The sequence below is a fragment of the Molossus molossus genome, unplaced genomic scaffold (assembly GCF_014108415.1).
Source record: "Molossus molossus isolate mMolMol1 unplaced genomic scaffold, mMolMol1.p scaffold_m16_p_8, whole genome shotgun sequence".
In the NCBI taxonomy this organism is placed as follows: domain Eukaryota; kingdom Metazoa; phylum Chordata; class Mammalia; order Chiroptera; family Molossidae; genus Molossus; species Molossus molossus.
Window position 1 is genome coordinate 35,476,931 of NW_023425402.1, and position 27,748 is coordinate 35,504,678.

The 27,748-nt window shown below is 39.1% G+C and overlaps 2 protein-coding genes across 5 annotated transcripts in view; one reads left to right on the forward strand and one right to left on the reverse strand.

Annotated features, from left to right (window-relative positions):
• Window positions 1-24,213, forward strand: part of SMAP1 (small ArfGAP 1) — a 130,062-nt gene extending 105,849 nt beyond the window's left edge. For 2 of the 3 annotated variants that reach the window (XM_036248035.1, XM_036248036.1), the window contains exons 8-11: window positions 14,412-14,539; window positions 19,216-19,387; window positions 20,218-20,525; window positions 22,456-23,866. In XM_036248035.1, coding sequence (XP_036103928.1) covers window positions 14,412-14,539; window positions 19,216-19,387; window positions 20,218-20,525; window positions 22,456-22,590 — 743 coding nt within the window. In that variant the 3' untranslated portion in view covers window positions 22,591-23,866. Of the gene's footprint in view, window positions 1-14,411; window positions 14,540-19,215; window positions 19,388-20,217; window positions 20,526-22,455 lie in introns of all 3 variants that reach the window. The other variant, XM_036248034.1, reaches the window with a different exon arrangement.
• Window positions 23,817-27,748, reverse strand: part of B3GAT2 (beta-1,3-glucuronyltransferase 2) — a 64,374-nt gene continuing 60,442 nt past the window's right edge. For both annotated transcript variants that reach the window (XM_036248038.1, XM_036248037.1), the window contains exons 3-4: window positions 24,029-24,177; window positions 23,817-23,940 (exon numbers count right to left, since the gene is read on the reverse strand). In XM_036248038.1, the coding sequence (XP_036103931.1) occupies window positions 23,854-23,940; window positions 24,029-24,177 (236 nt within the window). In that variant the 3' untranslated portion in view covers window positions 23,817-23,853. The remainder of the gene's footprint in view (window positions 23,941-24,028; window positions 24,178-27,748) is intronic.

A 27,748-nucleotide genomic window follows, 5' to 3' on the forward strand; every position in this document is an offset into this window, starting at 1 on the left:
TCTCCTAAATTAGAAAAGAATTGAAAACTTGGTAGGGCATGCGGGGGTGGTGCTTTACATGTCCCCTACCTGCATAGTTATTCTAGGACTGGGAATTATTCTGGCTGGCTGGTATTCATTCTGTGTTGGTTATTATTTTGTTTTACATGATAAAAACTGACAGACTGCTTAGCAGTTGGTTAGGGTTATCCCTCCAGACTAAAAATATTTTCAGCAGTATTTTTTTTGGTAGAAGACCCCATCTGAGAATAAAATATTAAAGGGTGAGCGTATGCTCCAAACATAAGTCTTGAAAAGAATAATAAACTGCTGGTGTTAAACATGACCTTACAGGTTTTAGTTCACTCTTCCACCAAAGGTGGAAAGCCCTTCTGTGGGTTTCTGTCTTGTGGCCAGCCCTGCACTACAAGCATACTACAAAGCAGGCTGGTCCCTTTCAGGAGGCCTTGACCAGCGGTTCTGTCAGGCACAGAGGGGTGTGTGTGACTGGATGGACTGAAGAAGGTGTCAGAGGATCCCATCCTCTCAGTACTCCAGAATGTCTCACAAAGAACCAGGTATGATCTTGGTAATGAAAAACTGGCTCAGAGTATATCCACTGCTTAAGTAAAATGATCTATTCTTATGCTTACTTTAATCTAGGGAAACTTCTGCCTAACATTTCATGTATTATTCTAAATACTGAACTGTATACAGGTATTCTTTATTTTATTGTGCTTCAGAAATACTGCATTTTTTTTTTTTTTTTTTACAAATTGAAGGTTTGGGGCAACCTTGCATCAAGGAAGTCTATTGGCACCATTTTTCCAACAGCATTAACTCATTTTGTGTGTCTGTCGCATTTTGGTAATTCTGGCAGTATTTCAAAATTTTTTTATTATATTTGTTATGGTGATCTGTGATCTTTGATGATGATTTTGTAAATGTTTTGGGCATCTACAGACCGTACTCATATAAGATGGCGAACTTAATTCATAAATGTTGTGTGTTCTGACTGCTCCACCAACAGACTACTCCCTATCTTTTTCCCTCTCCTTAGGTCTCCCTATTCCCTGAGACACAATAATACTGAAATTAGGACAATTAATAACCCTATAATGGCCTCTAAAGTGTTCAAATGAAGGAAGACTCACACATCTCTCTAAATCAAAAGCTAGAAATTATTAAGCTTAGTGAGGAAGGCATGTTGAAAGCCACATTAGGCCAAAAACTAGGCCTCTTTCATCAAACAGTTAGCCACTTTGTGAATGCAAAGGAAAACTTCTTGGAAATTAAAATGCTATTCCAGGGTCCTGGTTGGTTTGGCTTAGCGGTCGGAGCATCAGAGCGCAGACCAAAGAGTTGCGGGTTCAATTGTGGACAAGGGCACATACCTCGGTTGTGGTTCAGTTCCCAGCCCTGGTCAGGGTTGTGCAGGAGGCAACTAGTTGGTGTGCCTCTCTCACATCGATGTTTCTCTCTCCTTCCCCCTCCCACTCTAACTAAAGATAAATGGAAAAATATCCTCGGGTGAGGATTAAAAAAAAAAAAAAAGATGTTACTCCAGGGAACACATGAATGATAAGAAAGCCAAATATCCTAATTGCTGATATGGAAAAAGTTTTAGTGGTCTGAACAGATCAATCCAGCCACAACATTCCCTTAAGCCAAAGCCTAATCCAGAGCTAGGCCCTCACTGTTCAATTCTGTGAAGGCTGAGAGAGGTGAGGAAGCTGCAGAGAAAAGTCTGAAGCTAGGAAAGGTTTAAGAAAAGTCCATCTCTGTAAGTGCAGGGTGAAGCAGCAAGTTATCCAGAAGATCTAGCTAAGATAACTAAACACTAAACAACAGAATTCCAGTGTAGATGAAACAGCCTTATACTGGAAGAAGAGGCCATCTAGGACTTGTATAGCTAGAGAGTAGTCAGTGAGTGCTTGGCTTCTTAGCTTCAAAGGACATGCTGACTTGACTGTCTTGTTAGGGGCAAATGAATCTGGTGATTCTAAGTTGAAGCCAGTGCTTATTTACCCTTCTGAAAATCCTAAGGCCATGAAGAATGATGCTAACTCTACTCTGCCTGTGCTCTGTCAGAGGAACAACAAAACCTGGATGACTGCACATATGTTTACAACATGGTTTACTGACTATTTTAAGCCTACTGTTGAGACCTACTGCTCGGGAAAAAAAGATTCCTTTCGAAATATTACTGCTCATTGACAATCTTTCTGGTCACCCAAGAGCTGTGATGGAGATATACAATGAGGATAATGTTATTTCCATGCCTAGTAACCAGCATCCATTTTGCAGCCCACAGATTGAGCAGTAATTTCGACTTTCACGTCTTATTATTTAAGAAATACATTTTATAAGGCTATAGCTGCCATAGTGATTCCCCTGATAGATCTAGGCAAAGTAAATTGAAAACCTTCTGGAAAGGATTCACCATTCTAGATGCCATCAAGAATATTCATGATCCATGGGAAGAGGTAAAATAGCATCATTGACAGGAGTTTGGAAGAAGCCGGTTTCAGCCCTCAAAGATATCCTTGAGGGGTTCAAAGTTTCATTAGAGGAAGTAACTGCAAATATGATGGGAAAAGCAAGAGAACTAGAATTAGAACAGGAGCCTGAATGTCTGAAATGCTGCCATCTCATGACAAAACTTGAATGGACAAGGAGTTGCTTCTTATGGATGAGCACTGAAAGTGGTTTCTTTTTTTTTTCTTTTTTGTTAATCCTCACCCAAGGATATTTTTCCATTTATTTATTTATTTTTTAAAGATAGAGTGGAAGGGAAGAAGACAGAAAGAGAAAAAGACACATCGATTGGCTGCCTCCCTAACGACCCTGACCAGCGCCTGGGATCAAGCCTGCAGCCCAGATACGTGCCCTTGACTGGGAATTAAAAACGAAACCCTTGGGTCCGCGGGCTGATCCTTTAACCTGCTGAGTCAAACCTGCCAGGGCCGAAAGTCGTTTTGAGATGGAGCTACTTCTGGTGAAGATCCTGTGAAGATTGTTGAAATGACAACAAAGGATTTAGAATGTTACGCAAATTTAGTTAATAAAGCAGTGGCACAGTTTGAGAGGGTTGAGTCCAGTTTTGAAAGAAGTTCTCCAGTGGATGAAACATGCTACAGAGAAGTCACTTTTGAAAGGAAGAGTCAATTGATGTGGCAAACTTCATTGTTTTCTAATTTTAAGAAATTGCCACAGCCACCACCCTAATCAGTCAGCAGCCGTCAACATTGAAAGAAGACCTTCCACCAGCAAAAAGATTGACTTTGCTGGCGGCTCAGGTGATGGTTAGCAATTTTTAGCAATTAAGTATTTTTAAATTAAAGTCTGTAAGTTGTGTTTTAGACATAACGCTATTGCACACTTAATAGACTGTAGTGTAAACAACTTTTACATACACTAGGAAAACAAAAAATTAGTGTGACTTGATTTATTGTGATAATTCACTTTATAGTGGTGGTCTGGAACTGAACCTTGTGATATCTTCGAGCTATGCCTGTGAAGGAGTAGATCACGGTTCCCTCTGATTTTTCTTAATGGAAAAGCTTGAGAATATACAATTTTGGACAAGTTTTTCATCAATGCTTGTATTTCAGGAAATAAAACTTATCACAGTGGCTGAGTTAAGATGGGTTGACAATGCTAGTTAAACATATTAGTATATAGTATATAACCTACTTAATTGTATAGTAATATAAACTCCAGTTTTATATAATGAGAGAGAGGACTAAATTTTCTGTCTAAATTTTTTGTTTCTAAAAGATTTTTCTGGACAGAAACTAACGAAAGGGTAAAATACCAATAGAAAGTGCTCTACTGACCTTAAAGCAGAAAATTTCTACAGGGAAATTTCTATTTCTCAAAGCCCATATGCTGTAAAATAAAACAAGTTTGGGAACAAGCTGACTAAAAGAATACTAGACTTAGCAGCAGCGGCCCTGTAAAACCGCCAGTGTCTTGTGAGCTGTGCATATTGACCAGACTAGGAGGATGTTTATGTACTTGTGTGCACAGCTGTCTTTTCCAGGGGGAAGGGTAAAGAGAAGAAACACTCTAGCACAAGTGCCCAAAGTAATTTTATAGTCTGTGTTTTTCAGGTGTGGTTTAAAACCTGATTATTTATGGAATGTCATGAACAAAATAAGCTATCGATCAAAATAGATCCAGAGACATGGAAGTAGGGAACAGACTGACAAACCTCAGAGGGAAGGGGGGTAGAGGGGGTTGGGAAGAGATAAACTAAAGTACTTATGTGCATATATGCATAACCAGTGGATACAGACAGTAATTGGGGGAAAGCAGGAGGTGGGTGGGAGAGGGGAGGAGGGGGTCAGTGGGGAAAAACGGGGGAGGGGGGCATCTGTAATACTTTCAACAATAAAGATTAGAAAAAAAAAACACTTGGATTGCTTCTGCTCAGAAGAGTATGTTCAGTGACTGTTATAAACTGTTACCACCCTTTCAAAAAGGGGGGGGATCTTAGGAATCGGTTTTATTTTTGGTAATCACACCTATGGAGGAAAGAAAATGCAGATAGGTGAATATATTGCAGTAAGAGAACAGCAATAGGCAGATACTTGCTGGCACCAGAAACAGGTGGGGGAGGGGGCAGGACCTCGATGATCTCCCAAACCTTAGGAGCAAGCACTTCTTGGTAGTGTTTAAACAGCACAGAACCTCTGATGCACAGGACAGCAAAGAGAATATTTAGATGCTTGAATGAGTGAAAAATGACCTGTGAATGAGGCTACTTCTGATTGCCTAAAAGTGGCTTAAATGTAAGACATTCAGTTACCTTACTTACTAGATGAGAAATCTGGAGTCCTGCTGGCTCAGGGCCGTGCAGTGTTGGAACAGCAAGATGCAGAGCTATGCTTCTCTTCTTCTTTCCATTCTGCCATCCTCAGCACAGCACTGGCTCTCATCTTTAGGTTTGTGCCCTCATGGTCAACAAATGGCTGGTACAGCTCTCAGTACTTCATCCTCACAGGACTACATCCAAAGGGTGTTGTTTTCTTCACAAGTTTCTTGTCTCGGGAAGTCCTTTTCCCAGAAAAGACCCCCAGCACAGTTCTCAGGGTCCCCCTGACTAGAATTGTATTATATGAGCTCACTCTAGTTGTAATGAGGCTAGGAAAATAATGTTCAGCCTCTAGAGTGGGAGGTAGGCTTTGCTATCAAAAAGCACCACATGGGGCTTTGGCAGCTGTAGTACCTGGAACAGGTGCATTGCATCCTTAGAACAACCTTTGGGGTAGAGCGTATCTTGTACACACTCACACTAACTTTTCCCTTTTTTTTGAACAGACCAAAAAACAAACAAAAATACCAAAGCCAACAAAAGTTAACTTCCAAGATACAGCTCTGAATAATAGAAAAGGGACTCAAACCTGGGTCTGTCTGACTCTAAAGTCCAATCTCAAGTCAACTCTTAAGATGAACCAAAGTAAGGTGTTTGACTCAAGAAGTAAATTATCTTGTTATTTTAAGAACACTTACATAGTACTTACTATGTACCAGACACTGTTTTGAGTGTTTACAGATATTTTATTCATCAAATCTTTGCAGCAGCCCTGAGGTTGGTGAATTATCATTATTTTTATTTCACAGATGAAAAAACTGAGGCACAAAGCAGTTAGGTTGCCCAAAGTCGCACAGCTAGTACCAAGCCTGTGTTCATAACTATTACACTATGTTGAGCTGTAATGGAAAAGAAAACTCTCAGGCTACCAGGTGGCATTCTGCCACTCGAAACAGACCTTGGGCCTGTTTGTCAAATTGATAGCTGGCAGCTTTGTGTCATTAGAGGAGCACTGGAGTTAGAGGCAGTACCTGTGTTTTCTGTTGGGCTCTAGTGTCTTGACTGGGAAGTGGAAATAAGAACCCTCTGTGGTTGATTGCCAGAATAAGTGAATAACCAAATGTGAGGCACCTAACACAGTAACTTGCATGGGGTGTTGGGCCGAGACCACAACCTGAACATCAGTAAGAGGAGGTCTGTAAGAGGTCACTTGGGCATGAAAACCATATAAAGCATGGTCTTTGGCCTGTGGGGAGGATTTGTAGCTGCCTTAAAAACTGAGGAAATAGGGTGGCCTCAAAGAAATCTGGTCTGTCACAATTTGTTAAACATTTAGAAAGAAATTTGTATTACACAATTTGATATTTCATATTTATATATCTCTTTTGAGGCTATAAAATGGTATAGAAATATTTATACATTCATATAAATGTATATATTTAAAATTGTGTTCTATGCAGTTTACTCCTTAAACCACTTCTCAGCAGTTTCAAGACAGCAGTGTGTGTGTGTGTGTGTGTGTGTGTGTGTCCTGAAATATGGAGAGTGCTGCAGGCTCCTCTACACAACACTGTTGTACCCATTCTTACAAGCATCCCTGCTTCAGAGCCGGCAGCTTACAGGGAGGGGCTCAGGAAGGGAGCTAAGCAGAAATGGTCTTACAAGACCATTTTAGTCAGGCAGCCTAAATACTACCTGTTTAGCATCAAGAAAGAGTAATTAAAAATGCAAACAGTTTCTCTTAACTCTCAGGCACCTATATATTTTTAAAGCATTTAAAAACACTTTATAGCTTAAGAAATTATATATGCTTCAGATGGACATTTGTTACTTGCATTTACAAGGTAACACACATGGAAGTTTATTTCATTTATAAAGCAAGTTATGTTTTAATATAAAGGAATTCCAAGTAATATTTTTATTTAGGAAAAAGCTTTAAATTGTTTCAGGAGTAGAAAATAAAAAAGGTTCTTTTAGTAACATGAAAATTTATAAAGCTTTAAGGAGACAAACTTTTGCCATTAAGGTGAGCATCACTGCATCTCATGGAAGCAGCCTTTACTCATGGCTGTTTCCACTTTAAATTCATGCTGTCAGAGGATGATGCCTCAGTAGTTACTGATGAAGAATTAGACTTGGCAGTTTGCATTGTAGCAGGGGTGTACTTAAAGCTGGAATGTTCATGCTCAGACAAAAACGGTAATGAAAAACATAACATCCACTTATCATATTCTTATCTGCCTTAAACTAGATTAGCAATGCATAAAATTTCATGTTGCTCTTTGACATTCTTTTATTTGTGCAAATAGATTATGACCAGCTAATACCTCTGACATTCAAATAAAGGATGAATTCAATTAATATTTATTGAGCCCCAGCAGAGTTCAGGGAACTCGAGTAAATACCAGAAAACACAGCTCTGTGTACAAGTGGGGGATGAGGTTGCAGTCTGGAAACCAGAGGATGGAATTATTGCTGAGGGACGAGATGGGATATGTTAGAGAACTGGTTATGCGAATTCAGTTTGAAATAAGGAATAATGCTAAAACTCCCAATTTAATTGTATTTTCTTCAACTCAAAGACTGATTTTCTTGCTGCTAAGTCAGAGGGAAGAACAAATGAGGTATTTTTGGTACTGTGCAAACTTGTTCAAATAAAATCCAATGTGTTATGGAGATCATCTTTAGAGTGAATGATGGCTGGAAAAGATAAGCCGCTTCCCAGATAAACACAGCTCTTGGTGTCTCACCTTTGTAAAGCATCCTATGACTTAAAACCCATCTGCCTCTGACTGAGCAGACAGCTTTGGAGTTCCAGTCGGGTGCTGTGATAATACACTTGGAACAGATCTGTAGGAGAGGAGGGGACGGTGTGCCCTGGCTACAGGTGGCTGGTGGAGGATACTGACCCGTGCCTGGGTGGTTGCCTGTGCTACTGTGGACAGTGTGACTCTGGGGGACACAGTTCTGATTTAGAGAGAGAATTCTCACCTCCTTGTCATTGATGAACTGGAGAGAGGAAGCCCTGGCATAGGGATTCCAGTCAGGTAGGAAGCAGTTGTAATACTGCAGTTGAATAGTCTTGTGGAATCTGTGGCTCTGAAAACAGGAGGAGGAGCCAGCCAGGAGAATGTCAACAGCAGTAGCCACAGGCTCTTCTGAGAGCAGGTGGCCACAGACTTCAAAGGGAGGAGGTTTTAAGGAGGAAGGATCAGCTACTGGTAAAGGAGGTGGTGGGACTACAGAGAGGATTTGTAGCCAGATCACTGGTACCTTTCAAAAATAGTGTCACTGTTTCACTTTTTCTCTCAACAGAAGTAGGGTCACCTGACTTGTTTCCACCATGCTCTGCTGTCACTAAGAAATCCTCTCATAATCTGTATTTGGAAAGCATTTCATCAGTCATTATTGAGCATTTGCTTTGTGCCAAGAATTAAATTAAGCTGCATTGTGTCTTCCTGGTGAGAGGATATGAGGAAGTGGCCAGTAGGTGAGGGTATACACATGATTGATGCCAGAGTGGGGTACAGAGGCCTGCAGCATCCCAAGGCATGCCTGTTGATCTAAGTGTATTTAGATGCCATTAAATCTGAAAGTGAAAATACAAAGGCACTTGGGAAGGCTGCCACTTTGCATGCAGCCTCAGGCCTTCAGGAGGGAGAATCTGTGGGCCTGACTGACCAAATGTGGGTGATGTGTCCTACAATAGGAGTGGTGCCAGGTCTTGTGGGCTCAGGAGTCATTTGTTGCCTCAGAAGGAAGTTCCGCCAACTACCATGGCTGCAATGGATAGTAAAGTCAGCTCCCGCCCCCAAGGCCCTTCCACAGGGGGCAAGTGGCACCTGCTTATGCTTGGGGACACCAGGAAAAGCTTCTGAGTGGTTACAGGAGTTGAGTTTTCCAGGTGCAACACCAGACTTCTGTTGAAGTCTTATTGTGTAAATCCTCTCAAGGTGATGTGATGATTAACCTGAGATACTATATTTCTGATCATAGTACCTGGCTATAGAAAAACGAAAGTATTAGTGTTAAAAGAGTGTTATTAAAATGCAGTGTTGTTTTATTCCCCTTTAGTTTATAAATTAACTTTTAAAGGCACTTAGAACGGGCCAAGAAGAAGCCACTAAATATTGCAAACACTTTGTCTACCTTCACTAATTGGATTGATATCCGATGAGTTCTGGTATAGCCACAGTTAATAGACTCAGTAGTCTTGCCATTTTGAGGATTTCTCAATGGTAGAGACTGGCCTTCATTACTTTGTCATATTTGAAATGTTGCCTTTTTAAGCATCTATCAGTGTCAGATGTGAAGTAGGCCCATAAATGCATGCTGGGCATGCCTTATTTTCATGCGAGATGTAGCACTGCTTGTAACTACTTTTTTCCTTTAGCTCAAAACATTTTAACCTTTCCTGATACACTTCTGGTATGTGTGCAGTTTAAAAGTCATCTAACAATTCAGTTTTCAGATATAACACTAGTACAAAATTTTAAGGTAAGATAGAAAGAAAATGGTTACCCACAGCAACTAACTGTAGGCTTGATGCCTTGCCTTTAAGATTGAAATTCCGTCTTCATTTTACTGCATTGTCCTAATTTCTTGTTTGCTCATTGCCTTTTTAAGGGGTCCTTTGTGCTTCATTATCGTTTTTTATGATGTTGTCCCAGCTAAATTTCTTCCATTTGCCTTAGGCTTTTCTTGTACTCTGGATCTCCCATTATTTTTATTGTCCACCAACTACTGTTTCTGCATACTGATTAAAAGGGGTTGCTGTCTCCTCCTGCTGCTGGCTGCTCCTGCAACCAGTCTGTAGCTGAGCAAGGAACACAGCACCCACACTGAGGTGCATGTCTGGATGAAGTCTGATGGTTTGCACAGACATCCACTTCTCTCATAGCAGGTATTGTGTGGATTGGTCTGAGGTTCCCCCACCGTTGAAGAGGTTTCCATTTGTCTGGGTATGTGCACACAAAATGTAACCCATGTGGATTTAAATATTTTTCTTACATTGCACTACTGAAGCCATTTAATGTAAGTTTTATTTTTTCTAAATCTTTAAATTATATATATCTGAAGAACTGTTTTCAACATCTTGGTATTCTGTTATTTTTGTGGTCTCTGAGCTTTTAATCTTTCAGTCAGCAAATTAGTGAACCCTAACTCAAAAGGATGCCTTGAATTCCCAGTGATTTGTGATCCTGTGGACTGATTATACGCCATACTTGGTTCCCTCAGCCAGTTAGATCAGTGATGATGACCACATCCACCTGCATCCCTCACTGTAAACTGAGAAGATACTGGGCTTGGTAGGAGGAGAGTGGAGTGGGGAGACGGTGAGGACTGTGAGTGTGGTGCTGAATGGTTTCCAAACTGTTTCTGTTACTGCTTCTCTAACTTAATACAAATAATTATAAACTATTTAAAGGTTGGTTTTTATTTTCAAAATTTTAAGGAATTTATTTTTAATTAGAGTCAGTTGTAAGTACCTGACTTTTGGTGAAATGTGGAGAAGAGCACTCTCTAGTCTGGAGGTCAGAAGACTGTTCTAGTGCAAGTTTTCTGCTACTTGAACCAGGGACATGACATTGAGCAAGTGTTTTAATCTCTCTGTGCCTTGGTTTCTCTAACGAGAAAAAGGAGGGAGCTGCCCTTTGCATATTTCATGGAGATAAAATAACATGTAAACATTCTGTAAAAACATCCAGGAAATGTGATGTTTATAATGATGATAATGATAACTAGTCTTTAACTGTCCTTTTTAAATACTGATAATCAAAAACAAATTGAAAGAATTTTTTAAAGAATGTGTTTAACAAGCCAAATGTAATGAGTCAGATTAGTAGAAATTGAAATCTGTTGGGAAAAGCCAGTGGGAACTTGTATTTATTGATTTTTTTCAAAGCTGAGACGTTTTCATTTAGGTTAGAGATTTGCTTTTCAACAGTTTTGTGACTGCTTAGCTTTTGTAGTAACAAGGAAAATTGATGGGGGGAATTCATCAAGGTAGGGGATTATATGGGTAGAAGAATGGGGTAAAGAGAAAATAGGGCAAATGTGTTGCAGATATGAGAAGAGCAAAGGAGAGTCGCTTGTGTCTGTCACGAGGCTGTATAGAGGGAAATCTTGGTCAGTCCTGGAAGAAAGGTTTTTGGAGCTAAGAGAAAATTTCTCCCAATCTCTTGAAGATAGTGTCAGCCTGGCCACAATGATTGGGTTCCTAAGCAGACACTCTTGTCTCTCATGAAGGATTCCAGAGTCCCTTGAACTTACACTGTGAGTTAACTTCCAAGGCCGCTCCACTAATTGTGGTAGGTGGTTACAGAGACAGCCCAATTAATTTTGTTGTTTGTGTGGAATGCCTTACAGGAGGCCAGTTTTAAAAAATTTTTTTAATAGAATGTGAAAATGGAGCTGTTTGCATTGCAGTGACAGAGCAGAGGTCATGTTACCTTCCAGTGAAGGAAGTGAACTGTGTGGGTTTTATGTTAAGAACTGTGGCTCTTCACTGTTCTGTTTTTGTAATGGCGAAAGTCTGTAAACTACCCGAATGCCCAGTAGTGAAGGATTGAATAAATCACTTATTGTAGTGAAATATCATAGAATACAGTCCACGCACACATACACAACTTTATTTGAAGAAAACTATTTTTGTATTGTATTGTTGTATAAACATTGTTTTACGCATGTGTATAAGCATATATTTATAAACATAGAAAATGTATGGTAAGAGACTTTGTGGTGAAATGCACATAAAACTTAAGGTTTTAACCAGTTTTAAGAGTACAGTTTAGTGGCATTAAACGCATTCACATTATTGTGCAACCGTCACCATCATCCGTAGTAGGGAACTCTTACTCGTTTTTGCATGGCTTACATCTTTTGTAAGAATGTATTGGTTTTAGGATAAAAAATAAGATTATAGCCTCAGGTTTTGCTCTAGTTCTGTGACACTAGACAAGTGTGACATTTTTTTGTTTTGTTTTTTTGCTGTCTGTAAATAAGGATAATTGATAGTACCTCTGTCATAGTATGGTTATAAAGATTGAACAAATGCATATGTGTTTATGTGTGTATTTGTATTTCTTTAGGCTTCTACTAAACAATCACTATACTAAGTGTTGGCTGTTAGTTTTACTAGTTACATGTGTGGTCCTAAGGGTGCGAAGGGTAAAATAAGACTTCTAAAACCAAATGAAGTGCTCTGTGTTGTTTTATAGATTACATATATACTACTAGATAGCATTTAGATTTGAAAGTATAAATAAGTTAATATTCTCAGTGGAGTATAAGGCACTACTTAGAACAGACTTAAAAGTTTCTGAAAGATGTACAGTATAAAAGTAATAAAAACTGGTTTGCTGTATTCGGTTAACCCCCTGGCTCACTGCTGCTTTGACTAGATTGACATGGCCTGTGGTAAAAATCATCAGTTGGTAGTACTTTCTTAATTCACCAGTGGAAAAAAGTTAATAATAGTATTATTAAGGATTTTTTCCTATAAATGTGTCCTAATTGTTAGAGTTTGTTATTTAAAAAAGCAAAGAAATTTAACTATAAAATCATAAGTAATTATTTATACTCAACTTGTTAGCTTTTTCTTTTTTTGACTTTTGTTCTTCTTGGTTGCAGTTGTTTTGGGGTGGACATGTGCTTCTGTTTGTGAGTTGAGATTGCAGATATAGGACAGTCACTTTTTCTTATTGAGGTAAACCTGTCTCTGATGTGGATGTTCCCCCTCCTGTACTCTGCAGTTCATGGGTTAAAGCACCACTGGCTTACATGTCACTGGACTGACTTTATTTATTGAACTGTTGTAATACCACAAAGATGTTCCTTCAGTTGTGTTTTTAATCTAGAGTACCTTGTCCTTATAAAATATTTTATTTCTGGTTCATATTTACATGATGTACTATATACATCATGTAAATGGAATGTGGAATGGACCGGAAAACATAAAATCGATCTTCAAAGAGGTCTAACTTCAAAATGAACGTTGCCATTTGAAAGGGTTAGAAACAAAAAAAAAAAATTATTTTTATGTATGAGTCATATATGAATGCTTTTATGTCCTAGTTGTGTCTCAGCTTAAAATTCTATGTTGTAAATTAGTAATAATTTGTGCATTGCTTTATTACTTCGCTTTTGACTTGTCCATAGTCCTAGATATATGTATAATGCATATACATATGGTTTTCATGTGATATCACTGAAAAGGACTGAAAAATATTTGCAGTTGATCTCTTCCAAACTAACCCTTTGTGGGTTTCACACACACTTTTATAAATTAAGTATAAAAAATGTTTTATTGTGACAATTTATTCATTGAAATTAATAACTTGTGATTCACTGAAGCTTCAAACAGGGAAATAGATGATACCAATTTCTAAAGTTCTACTTCAAAAAAGAGAAAAAACCTATGAATTTTTGTGGCTTGTGGTAGAAATACCTAGTACATGGTGGATCTTTGATTAAATTTGTCAAATATTTAAGTACCTGTTCAGTGCAAGACATTCCACTCAATAATGAAGAACTTTACAAAATGACTGATTTGCCTTTGATAAGTGTTTGGTGTATCAAAGAGAGATCAGTGAGATTGTAAATTGTTAAAATAGAAGCTCGATTAGGATATAAGTCCCAGAGATTGGAGTTGTGTACTCTGAACTATTATTTGGTTGTGGCCACAAAAACTGAACCCCATGAGAGATGTCCCATGTCCTGGAATACCATGCTCTCAAACTCCACCTCACCCCGCTCCTTCCACCTTACATTTTGTAAATTCTGCACTAACATATAATTATTCTTAAAAATATTTTTTGAAAGAGAGGGTAAGCAGGAAGCTGATGTAAAATGTTGGCACCCTATCAGAGCTCCTTTCCCAGTCCTGCCGGGGGCTTGGTCCTGCCGTCACGGACGGTGGCTCTCCTTGAATAAAGAAAGGGTTTATTTCAGAGTTTATAGACACTTCCTATAATCAGTTCATATGTGTATGTCTATTTTCTTTTTATCCAGTTTTTTTTTTCCTTATAGCAACTTTAAAATTCAACATTTCAGACATTTTAAATCATCAAAATTTATTTCTAAGGTAGGTATACATGATATGAAATGATATCCAACACACACATTTACGAAGTGGTATTGATCATGAGAACATGGTGTCAGATCCCAGCTTAGCCAGTTAACTCAAAAGTAGTGTCTATCTCATCAGGTTATGGGGATTAAATGAGCTAATGTATGTATGCAGAACAGTGACTGGCACACAAGGAAGCATCGGATACAGAATAATGTGAATAGTAGGACACTATTTGTTAAAAAAAGGTTTTGGTTCTTTTAAATATATACCTAGAATAGGTGTGTGTGTATATATATGCACAGACTTACATATATTCTATTTGTATATACATATTGACTATAGAATATGGTGGGCAAAATTATTTCTGGAAAAATAAAACTAGAAATGGTTTTGAGGTTAGAACCTGGAGTAGAAGGGGAAGATATATTTTTGTCCACTTTTTGAACTGTTCTCTTTTTTTAACCATATATTTAAAAAATAATGCTGTATTTCAAGTACTAAGAGATTCTACTTTAAGACAAGAATCTATGTTCTCTTCAGATGGTCCTGCCGAGACACCAGTGACCAATGGGAACGCGACCACAGTGCCAGCTCTGAATGATGATCTGGACATCTTTGGACCAATGATTTCTAATCCCTTACCTGCAACTGTCATGCCTCCAGCTCAGGTGTGTGGTAAGAATGTGGTTTTAAGTAACCACTACCTATTTCCTTTCTGAAAAGTTTCAAAATTTCAGTCACTGATTTGAAAGCCTCCTGTTCTTTTTTTTTTGTCAGTTGAATTAGTTAAGTATTATTTTATTTTATTTTGGGGGGAGTCTTTTTTATTTTTATTTATTTTTTAATTTTTAATTTTTTTGTTACAGATGTTTCTCCTTTTTTACTCCATTGACACCCTCCTCCCCATCCCCATACCCCCCCCATCCCATCCCTGGCTTTGTTGTCCATGTCCATTGGTTATGCATACATGCATATAAGTTCTGTGGTTTTTCTCTTCGCACCCCCCCACCCCCTCTTCTGAGGGATGTCAATCTGTGCCCTACTTCCATGTTTCTGGGTCTACCTTATTCCTCAAACTGTTATGTTCATTATATTCCGTATATAAGTGAGATCATGTGGTATTTGTCTTTTTCTGCTTGGACAACCTCCTGTTCTTTAGGCCAGGGGTTGGCAAACTAAGCCTGCAGTTTGTTTGCAAATAGTTTTATTGGAACACAGCCACTCCCATTCATTTACATACTGTCTTTGGCTGCTTTCACACTAAAATCAAGTTGAATAGTTGCGACACTATATGACTCGCAAAGCCAGGCACACCACCTAAAGTTTGCTAACTTGCTGTAGGCAGACAGCATTGTTTAGTGTGAACAAGTAGGAAAGCTCAGACTATTTCATCCTTGCCCAAGATCATCCGGGTCACTTAACTGCTGAGGTTTTTAAATTGTGGGTGTGTAACTATTGACTGGAAGCCAGTAGTTCTTGTCTAGGCTCTGAGCCATTCCCAAGATGGTTTCTTCTGGTTGCAGGAAAACTGAGAATAAGAAAGTCTACCAAATTCATTACTCATATTCTTTTTTATGAAGATAAATTGTTTTAAGTTAGCCTTACAACCTACCTTACCTTTTATTTTTAAAAATTATTTAGACCATAATATTAATGATCAGGATTTATTTTTTTAATCCTTACCCGAGGATAGTTTTACATTAATCTTTAGATAGAGCTGGAGGAAGAGAGAGAAATCGCGATGGGAGAGAGATACATCGATTAGTTGCCACCTGCACAACCCCAACCGGGGCCGGAGACGAACCACAACTGAGTTACATGCCCTTGGCCGGAATCAAACCCGGGACTCTTTGGTCCCTGGGCAACGCTGTTACCGCTGAGCCACATAGGCCAGGGCAATGATCAGGATTTTTAAACTATTAATGGTAAAGAAATTTTGAATTGCCTTCTGAACATTACATGGAATTTTTTTTTTTATTCCTTTATTAGAATTATACATTAATACTTTACTATTTCAGCTTTATTGAGATATAACTGACGAATAAAATTATGTTTTTAATGCATAACATAATGATTTGATATTATGTATACATTGTGAAAGGGCTCCCACCATCAAGTTAATTAACACATTTTTATTTTGTGGAGGTAAGAACACGAGCAAATTTCAGTTATATAATACAGTATAATCAACTGTAGTCACCGTGTTATGTTATACATTATATCCTCAGACCTTGTTCATCTTATGGCTGAAAGTTTGTGCCCTTTTACAAGCTGTACTTCCTCGACTGCCAGTCTCTGCAGCCACCATTCTGTTCTCTATTTGTATGAGTTTGATTTTTTATTACATAGATAAGTGATAAATGCAGACATGCAGTGTTTGTCTTTAAGGTGAAATATATTAACTTTCAAGAATATGGATTACTCTTAAGCATACAACTTTAAGATTCTGTTTTAAACTTATACTTTACAAATAAACTGCCAGTTTGTTTCGGTACAGAATAATTTTGAGGTAAAATATTTCCTTTTCTCTAGAAAAACTGAATCAAATGGGAATTGTTTAGATGGAAAGTTTTAATGAGACAGAAGTTATATTTTATTGAGAAGACTAATTACATGTATTTTTATTACACATATTTATTGTTATGATAGTCACTGTATAATTACCACTAGAGTTGAGCAAATAGATTTCTTAGGAATAATTAGTTTAAATGGATCTTGATCAAAATTGTCTGCAGCATTAATGTTTATTTTCAGAAAAAAACTTTATTTTATGGCTGATCCCCTCCTTCCCAATACATAAAAAGAGGGACTAAGTGTTGCTACTACTGTTTCAGTTAACAGTAATTTACCTTGTGAATTTGTGCAGGCGTGGGTATGCATGTGATAAAAAACAATTGTCTAATGCTAATATTGTGGCTTAGAAAGAAATATTTAGGGAATTTGACAATCTGAGTATAAAAAGTCATTTCTTTTAGTCCAGCATTCTAGTGAGGTTGCTTTATCTGCTAGACTTCTTTAGATTCCACTGGAGTATGAGAATTGCTTTGCAACTGCTTGGAGAATTAAACCCCACATCTGAGGCTTCATTGTGCTTCGTGTGTCCTGTTGAGTATCAGAGCAGCAAGGCGAACAACGCAGAGTTTAACTCTTAAGTATAAATAGCACCAAGATGAGGAATGTACGTGGATAGCTTTTGCTGTCATGAGGGATTGGTCTGGCCTTCATGCTTTGGGCATTCTGCATCACTAACTGACAGAACAACAGGGCTAATCATTTTAATCACACCTGATTATTTTTTTCAAACATTGGTTTTGAATAAAAATTGTGCCATTTTTATTGAGTCCTATAAAATATTTGTGAACAGAATTTTTTCATCTAAACTACATATAAAAATTAAAATCCAGACATGCTTTTAAAATACTGTCTTTGAAAATGGGGAGGGAGTGGTGGGTTAAAGTATATATTTTGTGCATACATGGTACTGTGTAATTTACTAGTTCTGGTGGGTTTTTATTATGTGAAATTGATTGGACACCAGTAGGAATTACTGTTGATCCCTGAACAATGTGGGGGTTAGGGGTGCTGACTCCCTGTGCAGTCAAAAATCTGCATATAACTTTTGACTCCCCCAAAAACTTTACTAATAACCTACTGTTGACCAGAAGCCCTACCAATAACATAATCAGTTTATGCACATATTTTGTATATATGCATTATATACTGTATCTTATAGTAAAATAATCTAGAGAAAAAAATGTTAAGAAAAATCATGAGAGAAAATATATTTATAATACTGTATTTATTTACTAAGTATAAGTGAACTTGCACAGTTTAAATCTGTTGTTCAAGGCTCAGTACTCAACTCTATGTTCTTTCACTCCTGATTTTATTTTCTGAGCGTAGTACAAATTTTAGTAAGATTTTTCCACTCCTGTGAATAGGCGATAGGTTGCTTTACCTGTATGGCTGTGTAGTCTTCCCTTAGCAGCAGGTCACAGGGGTCGCCTAAGACATAACAGTAGCAAAGTTACAGTTATGAAGTAGCAACGAAAATAATTTTATGGTCGGGGGTCCCCACAACATGAGGAACTGTATTAAAGGGTTGCGGCATTAGGAAGGTTGAGAACCACTGCCTTTGGGGATTAGCAATGCTTATCAGAGTGTACATGTGTACTGGGGATTGAAGAGAATTGTTCGAGTCCCCAAAGGTGACATGCAGAAGCCATCCTTTCCTTTTCTATCTCTAATATACCTACACCAACAGTATGCAGACCTGCGTAAGTGCTGTGGCCTGTCCTTGGTTCAGCCCTGGGATCTCACACAGTCAGAAAGCCTTTGCTTTAGGGCCCTACAGCCTCCTGAAGTGAAAAATGACAGGCAGAAGTTTTATCCTGGAGTTGCAGTGCTGGCAAAGGGTACCAAAAATAATAAATGGATATTGGGGTGTTCACTAGTCATGCTGTTTGGTTTGGCTGTTTTTAGATTATGTCCATGTTATCAAAAGAAATGTCCATGTTTAGAACACATGAGTTTTAGTTCTGTAGTTTGAGACGACTCTTACTTGCTTTTTACTAGTCTTCATTGGGTTGTTTGAAATCCTGCATATAAACAAATGTGAATGGGATTGACTATGTAGTGACTGCAGAGATCGTTAGATAGGTTTTCAGTTGTGATGGTATAATACTGTTTGTGTGCAAGATAGAGGAGAGTAAGTGAAAATTTTTGTTTTGTATTAAATGTCCATGTTTATTTTCCCCTGAATGAGTGGAGGTGAGTATTGCTGTACTTCATTTCGGGAGACACTAGAAGCATTCTAAGGTTTTGGTTAAAACTGATCTAGATCAGGTTTATAATATCACAATGCATCTTTTGAAAAACTTCTTTTTCAAAAACAAAATCAGCCTTTGCAGGACCCTCTTACAGCCTTCTGTAGCTGTACAATGTTCTTTATTAAAAGGAATTACCAGTTCCTTGAAGCAGTAGTTCCTGAGCATCTCCCAGGAAGGGTGGTGCTCAGAAAGCAGCCACATACCCGACCTATTGCTGAGCCCATTGTGGTCAGGATGTGATGCAGAAACTCGGCGTCAGTCTAGCAGGTAAACACAATTTACTATGAAAGAGTTTCAGTCTACTTCTTCTACATTAATACATTCAAAATAGGAAGCATCATAACTTTATCCTAGATATTTTTGTGTGGGCTTGTAAATGATCCTCTTTAATGTCATCATTTACCTTCTATGATTGTTGAATTTCTAATTTCATAACTTCACTTGGATTTTTAAGTAATGGATGAGCCAGGTTTTAGTATGCACAATTTGACAGCATGTTTTGGTGTTTGTTTCAGGGGACGTCCTCTATACCAGCAGCCACCACTGTGTCTGCAGTAACAGCTGGGGATCTGGATCTATTCACTGAACAAACAACCAAGTCAGAAGAGGTGGCAAAGAAACAACTCTCCAAAGACTCCATCTTGTCTCTGTATGGTGCAGGGACCACTCAGCAGCAGAGCGCTCCTGGTAACTCATTTATTTTCAAGTCTGCTCTCAGGGACTGCAGTGACATTACTGGTTATACTGTATCAATTGTATTTCCTCATTTTTCTATGTAATGGGTGATTTTGTTGCTGAAATTTGCACAACTACAAAACTGAAATGAATGAAGCATTAGAATAAAAAAAGCAGGCACAGGAATCACAACACTTTATTCATTTAGAATTAACAAGCTGTTCACATATCACTTAATATTGTTTCACAAGTTTTTAGGACATGGATTATCTGTGAAGAATTGTTTATAACTGTATACGGTATGGTATTTTCTCTGCAAGTAAACAATAAATAGTCTGAATTATCACATGAATTCCAAAAGTTTGAGACTTTAAAACTAATATAATGAAATACTAGCATAGTAAGATTTGTTGTTTACAGTTTTGTCAGACTGTCTCAAAATAATGAGCTGAAATTATATGACATCCCACTGCTTCCCATAAAGCCAGACACAGTGAACTTGTGTATTTGGTCGTGGGAGACCAGTGGTGCGAGGAAGCGGAAACGCACATTATCTCATGCTATGCAGTGTGGTCTTCACCACGGATACTTGATGTAGCTATTGTAAGAGTTATTCTAATTAGAATTGCTCAGGTTTATAACTAATTTGTCTGTATTCTAGAAATAACCAGCTCTGAAGGTGTGAATTGGTCTGAGCAGTAGAAGCAGTCAAACCAGAATTAAAATGTTTGCTATGGAAAGTTCAGAGAGATGGCAATTGTTGTTCTGCGATTATAGAGTGCGGCTGCACAGAGTAGCCCCGTTCTCTTTATTCATTTTCTTTTCATGGTCTTATACTGCAGGTGTATTTATGGGACCCACAAACATACCATTTACCTCACAAGCACCGACTGCGTTTCAAGGTTTTCCATCAATGGGCGTCCCTGTGCCTGCAGCTCCTGGCCTCATGGGAAATGTGATGGGACAGAGTGCGAGCATGATGGTGGGCATGCCCATACCCAATGGGTTCATGGGCAATGCACAAACTGGTGTGATGCCACTGCCTCAAAATGTTATTGGCCCCCAAGGAGGAATGGTAGGACAGATGGGCGCACCCCAGAGTAAGTTTGGCCTACCGCAAGCTCAGCAGCCCCAGTGGAACCTATCGCAGGTAAGGCTCATTTGCTCTCCAATTTACCCGGAATCAAAGAAACCAGATTCACTTTCTAAATGGTTTTATTTTTATTTCAATCTGACAAAGAATGGACTAGGGAATTAACTTATATCAAATAGACAAATTCCTGTCATTGTCCCTATTTGATATTCTGTAAAGAAATGTTAAGCATTTTTTTCATTTCAGATTACAACAACTGTAATCATAAACATACCTAATCGAGTTGTAACAGCTAGAAATTATCTTGGGCATCTTAGGAGACTCCTTTTTTCACCTTTGAGATTAGTAGCAAGCTTTAACCCAGTTCCCTGGTGGGGTGTTTTTATAGTCTACTTAGACCTACATGTCTTCACTAATTAGGAAAAAATCGTTTTATGAGGGATCTAGGCTGTTCTCCACATCATGTGGCTATGCTCCATGTATTTATAAAACATCTTTTTGTTCAAGAACCTCTGTAAAGTTGTATTTCCTTATCCTGTAATTAGGTTTATAGTTAAAAAGAGCACCCACTAGTTCAAGAATCTCCATAAGCTATGAAGAAGTCTATATCAGATATCCCTTCATATTATACAATCCTGTTTCTACATAAGTTAGTTTAGAGCCAAGAGATGACACACATTAGTACTACCTCCTTCAAATGTGTTTGTTTTAGGTGCTCTGTTCTGACTTTTCTCTGGCTCCACAGAAAGGCCCTTAGACTGAGGTTCATGGTCCCGCTCCTCTTCCCTTTAGCTTCATCTTTGATGGTTCTCTGGCATCTTGGCTCCTGTCTGGTCAGCAGTTTTACCTTGAGAGCATTTAAGGAATAGTCTGTAGTGATTTCTGACCAGCATTAGCGAAATCATCTGTATATCCCAAGAATGCTCCAAGTTATTTTTACTTGCTATCACTTTTAAAGGAATATATGTATGACCCTGGTCTCTACTCTCCGGGAATCTCAAAAATGATTAAGTACGTAATGGCAGTAACAGCTTTCATGTAGCCCAAATGTTGAAGCACACCCAGCTCAGGTTAAGGTGCTGGATGAACCAGGAAGGAGTTGACATTGGCCCTGACTTCCAGGCATGCTGAAGGCTGAGACTGTGTTCTCCTGCACTCCCTGCGAGGATCTGCTGGCCAACAAGGTGGTTAAAACATCCTTGAGTCAGTATCAGAAGTGATCCATTCCTACAGACACTTATTGCCTCATTAGTGATGTGATTAACATTAGTGTCTTTGAAAAATTGGGAACAAACTTTATTAAAAAGAATCTAATCCAACCCTGAGCATAGGTTTTCACTCCACTCTGTACTCAATTCTCATCCCTTAACCTGTCATCTTAGAGGTAAGAGAACCACAGGGGAAGTGTTAAGATGCTATATACACACATGACTCCAGTGCGGCAGAACAACACATCAAATCTTATACCTTATCATATAATAAAATTTTTAGATATTTGGTTAGCTAAGCAAAAGAAAAAATATACACTTGATGACCTTTCCTTTAATATTTAGAAAGTATATATATCCATTTAAGATTGGAGTATTTTACTTAGTCCTTAGTGGTTAAAGCACTAGTCGAGTTCAAACTTAGAATAGTGGACTCGTCATATACCCAGATACAAATTTAAAGATTGCTTTGGCACTTTCTTTCAGTTGTGGTTAACCTTTGTGGGGCAAGAAATTGAGTCTAGAAAATGAATAAATATAGTGGTAAAAAAATGGAAGGAAACGAACAAGAATGGAACAGAGTAGCTGTTTGCTTTCTCTGCTTTTACCAATTTTCACATTGACAAAAAAAACATTACAACTGCTGTTAAACTTCAGTATCTCTCTGACTGAGCCAGCTTCTAATAAAGTTGGGTAACTATTAAAAATAACTGTGGCTGAAGAAATAAGAACTAAAGTGAAGTAAGATTCTTAACCTGAGTCCTGCATGTGTTCCACAGGTGAATCAGCAAATGGCTGGCATGAGCGTGGGCAGTGCGAGCCCGGGGCTGGGGCTGGGCCAGCCGCCCAGCACCACAGCGGGGTGGGCCGGAGCCTCGTCGGGGCAGACCCTCAGCACTCAACTGTGGAAGTGAGGCAGACCGCCACCTGCCAGTCCTACTCCAGTGCATCTAGTCCCCCGTGTATTCATGTACATATCTATTTTTTCTTTTTCCCCATTTGTTCACATTAAGAATTATCTGATTGACTGTGTTGGTTTGTACTGATTAAATCTGATGTGGTAAAAAGCAGGTTGAGAAACCATTTTATGTCCAAGGCAGCTTTGCTCCTAGTTCCTGTAACTTCATAAACCACAATTTGAGAAGCTGTTCAGTCAACTTGCATAATCAGTTTTACTCTCAATAAAATTATAGCTCTAATGTTTGCCTATAAGGAAAATAGTTATCATGTTAGTAATACCTCTAACAGTATAAACCCCACCCCCAAATTAGCCAGTAATCTCGTAGGAAGGTACTGTATGATCAAATGGTTAATCATATAAATAGAATGTAAATGTATCCTGAGCACTGTTTTCTAGTGTATCAAAATTCTTTTATTTCATCATTTACTTCACTGTGCTATTGTTATGATGTGCTTAACAGGGAACGTGGTTAGTGAAAGGAAGATAAACCTGGATGTTACTATAAAACTTAGTTTAACGAATATTTAAAGAATTCAGATTTTATCTGCCTCTCTTGTAATTTGGATCTCTTCTTACGTACATAGTGCTAACGGGAAGACCTTTCTCTGCACTATATGCAAACAGGGTAACTAAACAAAGCCACTTTCAATCCTTGAAGGTATATCCAGGTTTATGACAGTAATTGTGTTTACATTTTATGGTGCCTAGTATTGACAAAATGTTCTATCCCAATATTAAATAGATGAATCCATAGACCTTTTTTTTGTGGGTTTTATTTCCTACAGTGTATACTGCCACCAACCTTACATAAATTACTTAACGTTGCTAAGTCAGGAATTGGGGACAAAAATTACTTGTCACTTGTTTCTAAAACCTGTTCAGTTCTACCAATTTTAATACCTAATGGGGGAAAAAAGAAAAAGTATGAGAGATTCAGAATGGTATCTGCAGTGTCATTAGCTATACTGTACAAAGATCTTCCAGTTTAGTTGTAGAGAAAACGTGCAGAACAAATGAAAACAGAAACACCCATTTTATACCGTTTGATTAGCTCATGTTAACTGACAAGCTCTGTTTAAACAGATGTCCATCAGATGTCAATAAAGGCTGTTGTACTGAAGTAAAATGAACAATACCTGAATGCTCTGTAGCCTAACCTCCAAACGTCCTCTTCCACGCCCACGGGCCAGGCAAGCCGCACCCGTTACTGCTCCCTTTACACCTCAATCCTCACCGTGTCCAGGTGGTGCTTGGGCTCGTTGGCTAGATTAACCTTCTCTGTCCGAGTGTGCCACACAAGAACCTAGAGGGAGGGGAGGGAAATGTTTTGGGCAGCCAGACTCTGAACACCGACACGCAACTAGATCAAGCAGCACATGTGAAATGAATACCTTGGTGCAGTTATTTGCTTTAGGTTCCAATTCTTCAACGGTGGTTATCTGTTTTAGAAAGTCGGATTCTTGCATCCCTGGCTGGGATCCACGGCGCTTAAATACAGCCTTTGGATTGGACAAGATGACTTGAAGGCTCACAGCAAATCCTTTGTAAAAAGTAAAAAAAAAAAAAAAGCTTTAAAGTAAATACTGGTGTACTTCTATTTTCCATATAACTTTGGTCAGAAACAGTTTTATATGCCTGCAGTGTGCCAGGTCTTGGTTCACACAGTTGAAAAGGGAGCACTGCCTGTGCCAGTGCAGTGCGCTCAGGGCCCTCGCGGAGGTGCACGGGCGGGTGTCTGCTGTGTAACAGGCAGTCTGGTCTGCGAGCTGCTGTTCCATAGAAGTCATCAGCCCTGCGTCTGACACTCTGGGAACAACTAAGACCTAAATGTAGTTGAAGAGCATTCAGGCTTAACCCTAACTGGGCTTGAGGCCATGATGAGAGCCGCCAGTTCTGCCGTCCTTGAACATCTTTGTGTGAGCCTTATGAAAACCAGCTCTGATCTACTTTGAGTTTAGACAGAAACAGAAGTCAAGTTAGTTTGCCAGAACATGAATAATGTATAATTTGTTTTACGTTTCTGATTTGGTTCAATCTGAAAAGGTTTGAAATCAGTATAGGATATATTCGGCTATTTAATAAATTTGATTTTTTATTTCATCCTTTAGGAAACAAATTAGTGTCAATTTCCATCAATAGTTTGGTCATAGGAAAAATCATTACTATTTAATCTGCAGTTTAACAAACTCTATGTTAAAGACTTAGCCATTAAACACTCGACAAGCCATCTCAACAAATATTACAACCTTTATAATTGTTTGAAAGCTTGAAGCCCCAGACTGCTGCTCTTTTTTTAAACTTATATATTTTTTATCTTTATTGTTGAAAGTATTACAGATGTCCCACCCTTTAACCCCCATTGATCCCCTCTTCCCTGCTCCACCCCCACACTGTTGTCTTGTATCCACTGGTTATGCATATATGCATGTAAGTTTTTCAGGTTTATCTCTTCCCACCTCCCCTCCCCTTCCCCCTGATGTTTGTCAGTCTGTTCCCTACTTCCATGTCTCTGGATCTATTTTATTTTTTTTAATATTTTTGATTTTTATTAAAAAGGGGGGAGGGAGAGAGAGAGAAACATCGATGTGAAAGGGACACATTGAGTGGCTGCCTCCCGCACAACCCAACCAGGGCTGGGGACAAACTGCAACCGCGGTACATGCCCTTAGCAGGAACCGAACCTGGGTCTCTCTGGACTGCAGGCCGACGCTCTAACCGCTGAGCCAAACTGGCCAGGGCTCTCTGGATCTATTTTGATTGTCAGTTTACTTTGTTTATTATATTCCATAAATAAGTGAGATCATGTGGTATTTATCTTTCTCTGAATGGCTTATTTCACTTAGCATAATACTCTCCAGGTCCCTCCATGTTGTCTCAAAGGATAAGAGATTTTTCTTTCTCACAGTTTCATAGTACTCCATTGTGTATATGTACCACAGCTTTTTTATCCATTTGTCTACTGATGGATACTTGGGCTGTTTCCAGAGCTTAGCGATTATAAATAGTGCTGCTATGAACATAGGGGTACATATATTCTTTCTGATGGGTGTTTCAGGTTTCTTAGGGTATATTCCTAGAAGTGGGATCACTGGGTCAAATAGTAGTTCAATTTTTACTTTGTTGAGGAAACACCATAGTGTTTTCCATAGTGGCTGCACCAGTCTGCATTCCCACCAGCAGTGTACTAGAGTCCCCTCTTCTCTACACCCTCGCCAGCACCTGTTTGAGAATTTGTTGATGGCAGCCATTCTGGCAGGTGTGAAGCGATACCTTTTAATTTGTACCTCTGATGATTAGTGCAATTGAGTTTTTCATATCTCTCTTGGCCATTCAGACCGCTGCTCTTAATGACTAAGCTGACACTATAAAGTTATGCACCCTCCCCAAGTTAAAGCTATGAGGACCAATCCCTAGAAACATTTCTTAGCAACTTTTGCCCTTTTCTACATTAACTGAATTGATATATGCTTACTTTGCAAAAGTATAGTTAGCAAAGTAAGTGCCACAAGATACCAGGCAGTAATGGGGGAACTGTGGGAAAACCACAGCCAGCATTCTCATAAACTCTCCAGATGCTAGATGGGCCAGTGCCATGTTCTAGACCCTGCTGCCTTTATGGGAAAACTAAGCTACATACAAACACAGCTTGGTACAGCATGTGCTGAGGGAGACAACAAGTCATAAAGCATTTGCCTGAGGACTGGACCCAGTATCTGCCATCAATCCTGGAGACAGCACGTTCCAGCAGAAAGAACACAAAATCTGAAATTTGAAGTCTTATTTTCACCTGGGTCCTTGCACTTGGGACACTGGTCAAGTCAATTAACTTTTCTTGATTCTGAAATGTCCCCATTTTCTCATCTGCAAGAGATGTGACACCTCAACTTAGTGTCTGATGTAAAATTAGTGAATGAAAAGACTCCACTTACTGCAAAGCACTTGTATTCAAAAGATACTACAATATATAAATAATACCACTATACCTATTATTATGGTATTAGCCCCATTTACAACTAGAAAATAGTGTTGACAGGGAAGGAAAGGGCTTGTGAAAGGTGGAGTAGCAGAACCAGGCTACCTGCATCCCCACCACTTTGCCAATAAGTCTGAAGCCTCCTCAACGAAAAGCCAAGGGTTCAAATTAACACACAAAAAGTGACTTTTCTAACAGGTCAATTCAGGTTTGTGTCCAAACACTCCTTGCTCTTTTTCATGTGCTAATAAGTAAGCGTCATCCTTTTTTGCCCTTAGCTGAGAGTCTGCCGTCTCAGTCGGCTGGTCTGTTTCTCACATGGCTTCAAGGTGCTGGGTGTGTTTCCCATTCTCAAAAACACAGGATCCAAATGCACAAGTGGTTCTGAAAAGGGTAGGAAACCACTTTGATCTGGTTTCCTGCATTCCCCACAAAGACTACATTCATGACATCATGACTACTTGAGGATTCAGATTCAGATTATTTTCTTGCTCTCCTTCGCTCAGGAATACCCTTCTAGCTTTGACAGCAGAATTACAGGGGAAAATCTCCAGTTCAAAGCAAAGCCGACAGCCAGTGTGCAGCTAGCCTGTTTTGCTGCAAGGCCCTTTTCTGGCTTCCCTGGACAAAGGGATGCGCCTGGAAGGCCAGCACCCTGCAGAGGGATTTCGGTGGACCACCCACCACAGTAGCCAAGTGGTTTTCTATTTGCTCTCACAAAAGAGGGGGGTGGGGCAGTTCAGATGTTCTTCACTCCTTCCTCCACTTTCTCTGCCATGCTCCAGCTCAGTGAGCTCTTCAGAGGAAGATAGGTCACAGCCAGCATGCAGGAACTGCAGGAAACATGCCAACTAGGCCAAGCCCTGGGTTGCCTTCTGGGGAATCATCTGACCTGCTGTGAAGCCTGGGAGAGAGTTCTCCCTCTAAAAGCAAGGCTTTTAGCTCCTACCAGGGGTGGGGAACATCCGGCCGGCCTGTGGAGTCAGTACCAGCTAACATCACATGCCTCACCAAATTAGCCTGGCCAAATACTAGCAGGCTACTTTCTAACTTGATAATTTTCAATGGCCTGTGAATGATGTTATAAATATCCAAACGGCCCTTGGCAGAAAAAAGGTTCCCCACCTAAATCATTCCT